At 45.0% G+C, this 12,203-nt stretch overlaps 1 protein-coding gene across 4 annotated transcripts in view; it reads right to left on the bottom strand.

The window, feature by feature from the left end:
* Positions 1-12,203, bottom strand: part of SLC12A8 (solute carrier family 12 member 8) — a 126,861-nt gene that overhangs the window by 31,481 nt on the left and 83,177 nt on the right. For all 4 annotated transcript variants that reach the window (XM_070509091.1, XM_070509089.1, XM_070509090.1 and 1 more), the window contains 2 exons: positions 2,314-2,401; positions 414-501 (listed from right to left, as the gene is read on the bottom strand). In XM_070509091.1, the coding sequence (XP_070365192.1) occupies positions 414-501; positions 2,314-2,401 (176 nt within the window). The remainder of the gene's footprint in view (positions 1-413; positions 502-2,313; positions 2,402-12,203) is intronic.

Below are 12,203 nucleotides of genomic sequence, written 5' to 3' on the forward strand. Positions count from 1 at the left end.
ACCCTGGCGCTGGGCTTCCTCCGTCTCCCTCCATCTTGCTGCCCTCCTTTCTGGCCATCAGTCTCCTTCTTACCTGTTTCTTGGGAGCAGTTTTTCTGCTCGTGGTAGAAGGTGAGGGTCCTGGCAAAAATAAAGGGCTGGCTGAGCTGGGGATTTTGGGCAAACAGATTCTGTTTCTGTTCTGATTATTGAAACGAAGAGACAGTTGTGTCCCCATTAGTCAGCTATGAGCATGTGCTTTTGCAGGTGTTGTTACCTGTTTCTAGGGATCCATAAGAACCTGTACGTCTTCCATGTTTTTGTCCCCCTGTACCTCAGTCCTGGGCCCAAGGCAATACGGATTCCCAGGCAGGACTGCAAGGGGGGGCAACCCCAGCAGCCTGAGCCCTTCGGGCAGTGCAGAACTCACCCACCTTTTCGGCTATCAGGAAGTCATAGCGAAGGGCCTCTCGGGTGCAGATGGCGCCGAGCAGAAAGACAAAGACGATGTACAGAAACCACCTGCAGAAAACCCAAGAGTGGGGCAGAGCTGCCCCCCACCTCGGCCAACCCCACTCCAACCCACCCCACTCAGCCTTTGGGTTCCCACGGGGACCTGCCTCAAAAGGAAAGAGAAAATGGGACCAGCCCAGTTGTGTAGTGGTTAAGTTCACGGGCTCTGCTTCGGCAGCCCAGGGTTTGCATGTTCGGATCCTGGGCGCAGACCCACACACCGTTCATCAAGCTGAGCTGTGGCAGCATCCCACATACAAAATAGAAGAAGATTGGCACAGATGTTAGCTCAGGGCCAATCTTCCTCACCAAAAAATAAAAAAAAAGAAAAAAAGAAAGAGAAAAGCCAGTTATGAAGCCTCCCCAGCTCACCTGGGGGTGCTTTCGGTACTATTTCTCCTTAGCATATTTCTTGCCAAAAAACCAAAAAGTATCATTGTTTTGTCTCTTTCTACAAAGAAGAAAAACACACAAAGGGTGTCCAGGGTAGGGGAGAGGGAGGTCCAGCTGGACTCTAGGATGCTGGGATTCAGGCAAGGTTGACCTGCAGCCCCACACCCCATCGTCCTGCAGCTGAAGAACAAGTTGATGATCTTTCAGGCCTCTCAGTCTTGCTGTTCCCTGGATTCCAGATGACAGAGAGCCAAGCCAAGTGTGAAAGGCCAGCAGTGACCTGGCTCTACCCCCAGATGCCCTGTGACCTTGAACAGGTCACATGACCCCAGTGGCCTCATTCCCATCTGGGCAGCGGGAGGCTGAGCCAAAGGCTCCTCCCAGGATGTCCCAGCTGCAACCAAAATCGACATGGGATTCTTTGCTTTCTGTCCTTCCCAGCACCCAGCTCTCTCTCTCTGTTGGGTTCATTTTCTTCCCAATGGGATTGCCTTATTTAGCATAAAACAGGCTGGTGCTGTGTGCCTGGCTAGAGGCAACGGTGCCATCACAGCAAGCCAAGAGCAAATTTGGCATTTGTGAAATAGATAACATTAATATTTTTGAAATATCACAAGTAAAATAATACAGGCCCTTTGACCCTCTCAAGTCATTGTCACGTCTGCGATCTCATTGCCTTTCACACCCACCCAATCACCCAATGAAGGCAGGCAAGCTTCTTCCCGTGGCGCAAGGAGAAAAACAGAAGATTCTAGAAGGTCAGAAACAGACCCACGGCCAGTCAGCCTGCTGGCGAGGGCAGCACAGTGTGAACTGAAACCCAAGAAGATTGACAGCCTGAGGGGGTGCAAGGGAGGCTAGCTGGGGGAAAGAGGAGCCAGTCTCTGAGCTCCTACTATGCGCCTTACACACAGTGTGTCCTCCACAATCTAGGAGGCCCACATATTCTCACTCTGCTCATTTTACAGTAAAGAAAAAGGAGGCTCAGAGAGCTAAGTAAATTGTCCAAAGTTACACAGCCAATGGGTGGCAGAGCTGGGATCCAAATCGTAATCTGTCTGAGTGCAATACTCTTTATCTTTCCGCTCCCTCCAATGATCCTGGAAACTCAACGGTTAAAAAAACCCTCAAGTTCAAAATGGGGGTGGGGGAGGGAGAGGAGCGGGAGGCTGAGGAGAAAGCTAAAAAAAGGATTCAATCTGGGTAATGACACTCCTCCTCGCCCATTCCCAGGCAGGAGGTATGAAAAGGCAATCGTAGGAACCCACCAGACATGCATTTTCCAGCTGGCTGAGTGTTAAAAGGGGGATTGGAATATGAAATAGATTGGTCACAGTTGGGGCACTCTCAGAACAAAGGGAGCAATCCCCTCTTCTGCCCGGGGGTTTTCCCCCCTCTCTCCAGATGATTGCCACGAGGGGAACTTACGAGATGCCAACAGCTGCTAGGGAGCCCAGGGGGATGCTGGCAGCAGGCTCCCTGAGGTCGCCCCCCATGTTGAAGCCGGCCATGACTCCTGAAAGACACCCAAATGGGTAAGGGGTGAGCTGCGGACCCGGCGGGTCACCGTCCCTGCCCAGGGACCCTCTCCTGGAAGCTAACCCCTGTCAGGCCCTCCCCTCTGCAGCTCTGCAGACCAAGCTTCTCAATCGCCCCTGGCAACTGGGGAGGCATCCGCGGGGCCTGAAAGGGACCTTTGTGGGTTGGGTGATGCTCGGGAGGAAAGCCCTACCGCCTACAAAAGCATATTATGGCCCAGCGCAAAGTAATGAGGGTGAGGGAGGCCGGCAGTACAAAGGTCCCGCGGGAGGCCATACGCTGAGCTCCGCCTTCTTGCTGCAAACACCCCGGAGAGGCTCAGCCTTAGTAAAGTTCCTGCTTCTGCTGCCCACTGGCTACACGGGTGTTCAGGTGTCCCGGGGGCAGGTTCCAGCCAATAGTCAGAGCCAGAGACTATTTTCAAAGCTCCTGAGCTGCCAAAGGGCTCTAAACAAACTCCAAAGAACAATGCTGATGCTACGAACACTGAGTCACAAACTCCTCTTCATCATCGCCTCTGCTCCCCAAGAACACTCGTGAAAAGTAACTGGTCGTGATAGGGAGGCGAAGGGGAAGACAGTGTGGGATGCTGAGGAGGGCACGTCGCCTCTGTCCGCACATGCACACAGAGGAAGGCAACTAGACCACGTGATCAGAGCATCCAACGCGGGTCCAGCCCTCAAGCGTTCTGCAAGGGCTGGACCACAAAGCCTCACGGAGGGGTGGGTGCATCTGAATGTGGCCTTGAAGGAAGATTTGTACAGGCCTAGGGAGGGGAATGGGTCTAACCCCATCATTATGGATTTATGACACTTTCAACCCGACAGGGCCTGTGCTAAGTGCTTTCCGTGCATTTTTCATCCTGTTTAATCCTCACAACCACCACATCAAAAAAGTAGAATTATTATCCCCCCCATTTTATAGAAAAGGAAACTAGTACTCAAAGAGGTTAATTAAAGTAGCCTAAGGTCACTCATTTAGTAAGTGGCAAAGCTAGGATTCAATCCTGGTCTGCCTGACTCAAAATTAAGCTCTTAACGTCTCTGCTACGATCTTCGAGTGAGCCCGAAGGAAGTGGAGTGAGGTGGAAGTTTGAGGCTGGAAAGTTAAAGTGGGGCTATGTCAGAGAGTACCTTGAATGTCGGACCAAGGCTGGGTCCTGCATATACTTTGACCCGGCCATTCCACTGCTAGAATTTTATCCTAAGTCACCAGTCAAGGATACGAGTAAAGATTTAGCCAAAAGTGTTTATAAATACTTGTTTATAATAGTGAAAATTAGAAACAACCTAACGTCTAAAACTAGGGGATTGGCTAAATAAGTGATGATGCATCTGTCAGTAAATACAAGGTCTCCAATACTGTCAGGGATGTGTTGTGACATGGAAAGATATTCCAAAGGTATTGTTTCATTTTCAGAGGCATATTAGAAAACAGAACATACGGTATGATCCCACTGTTGTAAAAAAAACCTAAAGAGATAAATAGATGCATAGAAAAAGGAAAAAGGAACTAGAACATGTTTTAAAATGTTAGCAATGTTATTTCTGGGTGATGGAAAAACAGATCTTTTTTTTTATTGCTTGTCTATGTTTCCTCAATTTTCTACAGTGATCATTTTGAAATGAGGGAAAATGGTTTTTAAAATGGCATGTTAAGCACATTTTCTGTCCTCTTGTTCCCCACCCTCCCAAGATCCTACTAAAAGAGAGAGTAAAGGGGATGCAGGGACACACGCCTACAGGCAAAGAGGATCCCGAGGGGGAGCCTTGAGTAGATGAAAGGTTTCCACAAATGTCTGGAACATAGAAAATGATACAGCATGAAAGGGGAGGAGAAGAGAGTGCTGGAATGCTTCTCTAGAGGATCCGAATAAACTGCCCAAGGAAAACCAGGGCTGCTAGTGTGGACGTTTGCACCCCAAGTGAAGCCTCCTCAAGAACCAGCCGTGCTCACAAACGCACAGCAGTGAGCTTTCCCGTGAAGGAAGAGCTCCATCAGGGAAACAGACCTGTACACGCTGTGGCAGGGAATCCACGCCAGCAACCCAGATCGCCAGGGGTGTGATGAAAACCAGCAACAAATACATAAACACACGCATGACAAAAATAGAACAACCTGGGCTGGAAGAAGCATACAAATCAGGACACAGAAGGGACTTTTGAAGAAAACACTAATTAGAAGTTCCAGACACATACAAGAAGAATATTCTATCTAAAGCAAGATGTTATGAAAAACAAAACAATCCAAGAACAAGAATGAAATTTTGGAGATTAAAAACAAGATCACTAAAATTAAAAATGCAAAAGAAGATCTAAAAGATAAAGGTAAGTAAATATCCCAGAATTTAGAACAGAAAGATACAACGGTAGAAAATTTGAGCAAAGGACAGGAGAAATCTTGGAGTTACATCACCCAACTAACAAGAGGTCCAAAAAGAGAGAAGAAGAGAACAAAAGAAAATAATCAGATAAATAATAGAAATAAATGTCTCCAAACTGAACAAGACACAAGTCTTCAGGTTGAACTATCCCATAAAGTAGACAGTACAAAGAAGAGAAAAAGCCCATATTTAAATGCATCATTGTGCAATTTCAGGAGAAATCCTAAAAATTTTCAAAGACAAAAACTGAACACTTACAGAGGAACAAAAATTAGACTGGCGTCAGACTTCTTATCAGTAACACTGAATGGCAGACAACAATGGAGCACTGATTTTAAAACTCTGAGCAAAAATTATTTGACACTAGAATTTTAGCCAGATTACCAATTAAGTGAAAGTAATGTTAAGCAAACAAGGGCTCAGAAAATTTACCTCCCACATATCGTTTCTGAGGAAGATACTAAAGCATGTACTCCAGCAAAATGAGGATGTAAAGCATGAAGGAGAAAAACATGAGATTCAGAAAACAGTGGTAATAACTCAGGAATGGAATAAACTCCCAAAATAACAGTTGTACAGCAGAGAAACGAGGAGAGATTAAAGCAGAAAGATGGAGGCCCCCAAGAGGGATGCCTCTGGAGAGGAATAGGATTCAACACAATGGGCAGTACGATTAAGAAACCGAATAACTTTAAGGTTATGCTGACTGCATATTACAGCAACAAGAGAAAAAAAAAAAAGGTTATTGAAATTCCAGGAAAAGTGAACAACAAAGTCAAGGTCTAAATATGAAGCAAGCTAAAATGTGACATGATTTTAAACAACTAATAAAATTAGGAAAAATTAACCCATTTGGCCACAATTTTAGGGACATTCTCCCCTAAATGGCATAAGGACCACATCAGAATTGAAGCAAAGAAATGGAACTCTAGCTCATAACTTTGCTCTCCAATGAACAACAGTTACACAGTTATAATAGTGTATATATTTATTGTTCTTTTAACTTCTAAGATTGATCTATAGACAAAGCACAGAGGACGCAACTATAGCTATGAAATAGAATACAAATATTATCTGCCTTGATGAAGTAATAGTAAAGCTGTAGCTAATCATATAGAAAGTGAAAAGAGGGAAGAGAAAAAGCACTAATATTTTTGTCACAGTAGCGTGGAAAACAAAATATAAGCCCCACGATCTTCAGTCAGGCCTGGCTTGAATGTTCCAAGCTTCAGTTTGTTTAACAAGAAAACTTGAAAGGTGAGCTAGCCATTAAATTTGTTAGGCAGATAAGGAAAGGCTAGCAAATGTTTATATACCAGTGGCAATAAATTTTAAGTTAACTCTGTACTTATTGTGTATCTTGTCATCATAAAAGAGAATTTCAAAGTGCTTGATAAGAAGAGCAAAGAAATTCCCAAGAATATTGAGCAGTTTTTCTTTGAAGTTACAAAGACTGTTGACTTTCAACCTTAACACAAAAACGTTTTTAATAGTTTTGAGTGTGTGTGTGTGAAACTGCGGTCGCTTAAAGTTGTAAACTACAGTTTTCATGGGATTTCGCCCACTCGCCTGCCAATAATCAACGCATTATGGCTTCCCTGATATTGTTCCAAAACGCAAACATAAAAGGATTCTGCAGATTCTCTTAAAATTAGGGATTCCCTTAAGATAACTAAAGCACTCCTTGTAAAAAAGTTTTACACATACAATAAGTATGACTCTAATACATTCATCTTAAAACACGACAGAGAATCTCACTTTCCTACACCAACAATAAAAACTGAAGGGTTGTTTCCTAGAATTGACAAAATAACAGAGATTTAAGTATATTATTTAAAGTTATAAAAGTAAGCAAAAAAGAAACAAAAATAAAAATATAACTATCAAAAATTGGGAAGCCGAAGGAGGAGCATGTAAGGAAGCTAAACTCTCCTATTTCTTAGCATGGGGTCAACAGACAATGTCTGACTTTGACTAATCAAGTTATAGGGAGAAGCTTATTGCTTGGTGATACACAGCTAGCTCCCACAGGACTGAAAATGATGAAAAGTGGCTGCTCCTATGGAGGGGTAATTGGAGTGATGAGAACTGAGGTGGGCGACTGTTGCTTTATATTACAAGCACCTCTGCAGTATTTTATTTTTATTATGTGCAGATCTTATTTGCATTAAAAAAGGAATGTCCAGGACCTGCCTCACTCTGACCAGTGCTCTCGGGACCAGGTCCCATCGCTGAAGCTCTGGTCAAGGGCTAGGGCCCCACTGCTTGCTGCCAGAACAATCTGGTGCCAAGGAAACCCCTGGCTGGATCCTCACGTTGACCTGACTCCCAGACCCAACTAACTTCATCTATTAACACCACCCCTTCCTAGACCTCTCAAATTCTGACCCTCTGCCAAGGTTCCCACCTGTGCCCAGGCTTGCTGGTGCCTCACCTGCACGGCCACACTGCCTCCCACTGTCTGAAATGGCCTGAGTCTGCCCCCAAGCCCCTGGCAATTTTATGCCCATTCATGCAGCTTTGTGAGATTACAGACTGCTATTTATTCTCTGCCGTTTTAGTACCTCCTACACATTGCCATGTCATTTTGTACACTTTCTTTCAGATTGTTTACCAAAGTTAATAAATGAAGATCCATGAGAGCTCCACTTGCGTAAGTACTGTTGAGGAGGAAGAAATTTTCCTCTACCTAGATTTTTTTCCTCTGTCTAGATTCTTCTGGCTCATCTAAGAATTAAATCGACATGAGACAGATTAACAGGAGGAACACGAAAGTTTAATAACACATATACATAGGAGAAAACCAGGAAAACCAAGTAACTCACCAAAATGGCCAACGCCCTCACCTTAAATACCTTCCTGAACTAAAGACCAAGGAAGATGTTGGGGGTGGCGAGAGTCAGAGACTTTAAAAGGAAGGAAGGCAACTCACAGGTGGATGAAAAGGAGCAAATGTTTGGAAAGCCAGTGTTTGGGCACACAGACACAGAACACAGGGGAGCCCAACAAAGGGGCTTCACTGCTTCGTCCCTGCCCACCACCTACCTCACGTTACGCTAAGGTGATAGCTCGCTCTTGAGAGAGGTTTTTTAGGCAGTTAAGGGGGAGGTAGCAAGAAATACTTTCTGAGTCTTCTATTTCTTAAGAATAATCAGCCTAAAATAATTCTCATGTTAAAGACACACATTTTTGGGGTGGCAAATTTTGCTCCCCTTCAGCACACCCTATGATGTTTGCACAGCGACGAAATCGCTTAACGATGCATTTCTCAGTACGCGTCATCACTGTTAAACCACCATGACTATATATGCCTCTGTCTAGGAAAGTGACTGATTAATCCTAATTGCTTCCTGCTTCCAAACAGGTTCTGTATTCATAACAAACGCCCTTTTCTTCTCCCCGACAATCTCTTACGCAGTCGATGACCCAACTGATTATAGGTCCCACTAGCGGGCCTGGAGTGGAGTATGCTGAGATCCTGGTCAGTGGGAGGAGAAAGTGACGCTGACACAGGCCTCCCTAAGGAATGGGCCAGACCCAGACAGCCAGAAAGCTGGCTTTTGAGACAAAGTAGGTAGTCAGTACCACAGACCCCAAGCACCAGAGACAAGGAAGTGGAGGCACCCTGTGCTCCAGACAGGAAGCCTCGTGAGTGATTCCTGGTGGGGTAACGTGTGATCTGTGCACACTTGCTAGATTGGCTTGCACACCGTGGCTGTCACTTCCAGAATCTTGCCTGCATGTGACTACACAATTCTTAAGCAGATGATCTCTAGTTCCGGTAAACTATAAATGCCTTGCTTGCCAGTTAGATTTAGAAAAATTATTTTGATTTAGTATTTTTTGCCCATGCTCGTCAAGTATTATATATAGAGATTCTCTAGTTTGCTCTCTGTCTGCGTCTGGTGTAATCTAAAAATATTATCACTAATGTTAGAGCTAGGTTTAGGGTGGGTACAGTAAAACAGATACAGTACCATTTCCCAGAACTTTCGTGTCCAGATGTTTTACAAATATTACATTAAAAAAAAAAGTTCCACAGTTTAAAAAAATTTAGGCAAACCTTGATTAAACAAGATTAGAGAGGTTTTCATTGCTGGATTTACCAATGCCTGTAATAAATTAATATTCATTGTCTATCTCTGAGAAATGTAGAACATAATGTTTCCCAAAACTTATTTGACAATTGGAACTTTTTTTTAATGTATATATATTTTTCTTAAAGACTGGCACCTGAGCTAACAACTGTTGCCAATCTTCTTTTTTTCTTCTTCTCCCCAAAGCCCCCCAGTACATAGTTGTATATTCCAGTTGTGAGTGCCTCTGGTTGTGCTGTGTGGGACGCCACTTCAGCATGGCCTGATGAGTGGTGTCATGTCCACACCCAGGATCCAAACTGGCGAAACCCTGGGCCGCTGAAGTGGAGCACATGAACTTAACCACTCGGCCACGGGGCCAGCCCCTGAACCTTTTTTTTCTTTTAAATGAAACATTTTGTTCATTATTAGTGTTCCATGAAACACAGTTTGGGAAACACAAACGATCCGTTTGGTACTTACTATTGGATCTTTACACTTTCCTTGGCAGGCTTCCTAAAATTGTTTAAAATGGCTACTTAGAATCAACGATTCTTAAAGCTGGAAGGTGTCCTGGAGATCATCTACTCCAGTGTTCTATTTTACACATGAGGAAACTGAGGCTCAAAGAGGGGAGGTGATTTTGCCCAATTTTTCAAGCTAACTGCTAGCAGAACCAGTACTAATCTTCAAGGTTCTGGATCTCAAATAAGGGTTCTTTCCACTACATCATACAGTCTCTCCATTTCCTTCTGAGACTCATGCTTTTCTTGGGTTTCTCTTTTTAAAACAGAGTCACTGCATGATTAATTTGGGGTTACCACCCCCACCAGAAGGCTGAACTTCCCAGTTAGAATCAGCCCTACGCGTTGGTTTACCCACAGGTACTTCTGTCACCAGTTCCAAATCACTAGTCTCTGCCTCGTTGAGGGCGTTTCCCCTCCTCATAGGTCTTAAGGTGCCAGTTCCAGGAAGCAGTTGCTTTACCCAAAACCACATTTCCTCCCTGAATCAGGATGATGATCTGGTCTGCACATTTTTACCGTGTCACCTACGTAAACAGCTTGCTTCTTATAGTTAAAGCCTCTAACTTGGTCTTCCACCCTAGTCCTATGGCCTTTTAGCATATCTTTATTGTCTCAGCTTTCATATGGAAGTAAGATGGTGTTGGCCATCACTTGACCAGCTTAGGTTTATGAGACTAAACCTCCAGTGCCATCCATAACCTCCTGGGCACTGACATTACGCCTATAGTTTGGGTGGGTGGCACCGGGTGAAGAGGGGCCTTGGGCTCGGTATCCCGGCTCAAATGTCTGGTCTGACAACAGACATGGACGGCCAGGAGAGGAACTGATCCCTTATACATCTTGAAAATAAGCTCTTGGTTTAAATAACCAGCATAAACGTCAGGTAACCACTTACCAACATCTGCAAGTTAGGGGTCCTTCCCTTTTTTTTCTCCCTGCCCCTTAGTCACCCGTGGCGCCCACAGATCAAAGTCTTCACTGGTTGCCTATTATCATAATCCACTTCCCACCTTATTTTCTTTTTTGTTCCTGAAAACGAGAATTAGAAAGGGGAAAAAAGGCCAATAGTTTTTATAGGCTTTTTTGGCTTCTGTTAGCTGTTCATTGAAGGACTACTCACTCTTTCTCAAGGAACTTCCAAGCTTCCTCCTGGGAGCTTTTCAATCCAAGTCTGTGTCCTTAGAAACCTGCAATTTTCTCTTTCGATGTATAGCTTAATTGTGTCTCTGCTGCCTATTTTCTTTTCTTTCTAAGTTCATGACTTTATTATTTTTCTTTTTCGTTAAGGTAGAACGCCCACGCACTAAGTGCCCAAATCTTCCCCCCTGCCTTTTTTGTTGAGGAAAGCAGTCTGTTACTGTCGGCAGGCAGTGTGGCTCTGCGTCTCTTCATCCACAGGTGGGGAGCAGATTCCTCACCTCGCAGGCCTCTTGTAATTAGAATGAACGTTTATGAGGCACCGAGCACAGGGCCTGGCACCCAGTAGGTGCTAAGTAAATGTCGGCTCCGAGCCCGGAAAGAATGGGCTCCACATCTCACTCAAGAATCCCTTGGGCTCCTAAGGACTCCGGCTGCCTTCCTTAGCTTCCACCTGCTTTCCAAACCCTGCTCCTCCTCCACACCTGGCTTCTTGGTTTGTTTGGTTAGCTGTTCCTGTAGGGATCTTTCATCCCCTCCTCACTCTGTTCCTGGAGGCAGAACTTGTCAGTCCCCCACCCTTTCAACACCTTAGAGATTCCGTTGGGACAGACGGTGTCAAATAATGGGACATTCAAATGCCAGGACTAAAGGACATTTCTTGGCTTCTGGGTTGGGGTCAGCTCCAGACAGGTGTGTGTCCTCTCTTCCAGCATCCTCTCCAAAGTACGAACGAAGAAATGGCATTCACCACTTACTGTCTGGGGGACCTTGGAAAATAACCTCTCTGTGTCTTTTTTTCCTCATCTGGAAAACAAATTAAGAATAGAACCCATGGAAGGATCTGGGTTCTATGAACCCGCCTGAAACTTTAAAAAAAATACAGTGATGAATATGAAATTAGGAACAAGGCTTTAGAAGGAGCTCATGCAACTGAGGGCCCCAGAAGCCTAGGTTTCGTCAGCTTCGCAGTAAATCTGCATCTGATAGAAGCCGCCAGGCTGTGGTGAGGTTTAAGGGAAACAGCGTATGTGAAGGGCTCAGCACAGTGCTTGACACAGGAGGCTACTGCAGTGATGAGGATTATTATAGATATTTATAACAATTTTGATAAAATTGTAAATTAATTCTATAAATAAAAATACAAAAATAAACATGGAAAATAATTATAAAGCTTCTTTCTTTCCTCCTGCTCCAGCTCACAAGTCCATCAGAATGCAGTGGGCGGGCCCCCCCTGCAGGTTGTCCTTCTTTGGGGCTCTCAGTTCCTTAAACCTGGGGACCTCCTTCTGGCCCAGCAGGTCTTTTTTCTCTCACCCACTAGACACATAACTTGTGAGGAGACCTAGGGGATATCTTGGGAGGGGCGGAAGGCAGGAGGTAGGCTGGAGCAGGGGGCTGGCACTGACGCCCATTGCCGAGCTGTCCTGAAGACAGCCAGCCAATCCAGAGGGGTCAGCAGATTTCCAGAGCTTCTCAAGGCACGTGCGTGTGTGTATGTGTGTGTGTGTGTGTGTGTGTGTGTGTGTGTGTGAGTGGGGAGAGGGAATCAGGTCCAGGGAGGTCAAAGAATGTCACAGAATAGAATGGCCCTTGACCGGGCCGAAGGTGACTATGGACATTCTGGTAAAGGCTATTGGTTTCCCTGCTGCATTT

This window comes from Equus asinus, chromosome 5 (assembly GCF_041296235.1).
Source record: "Equus asinus isolate D_3611 breed Donkey chromosome 5, EquAss-T2T_v2, whole genome shotgun sequence".
Classification (NCBI taxonomy): domain Eukaryota; kingdom Metazoa; phylum Chordata; class Mammalia; order Perissodactyla; family Equidae; genus Equus; species Equus asinus.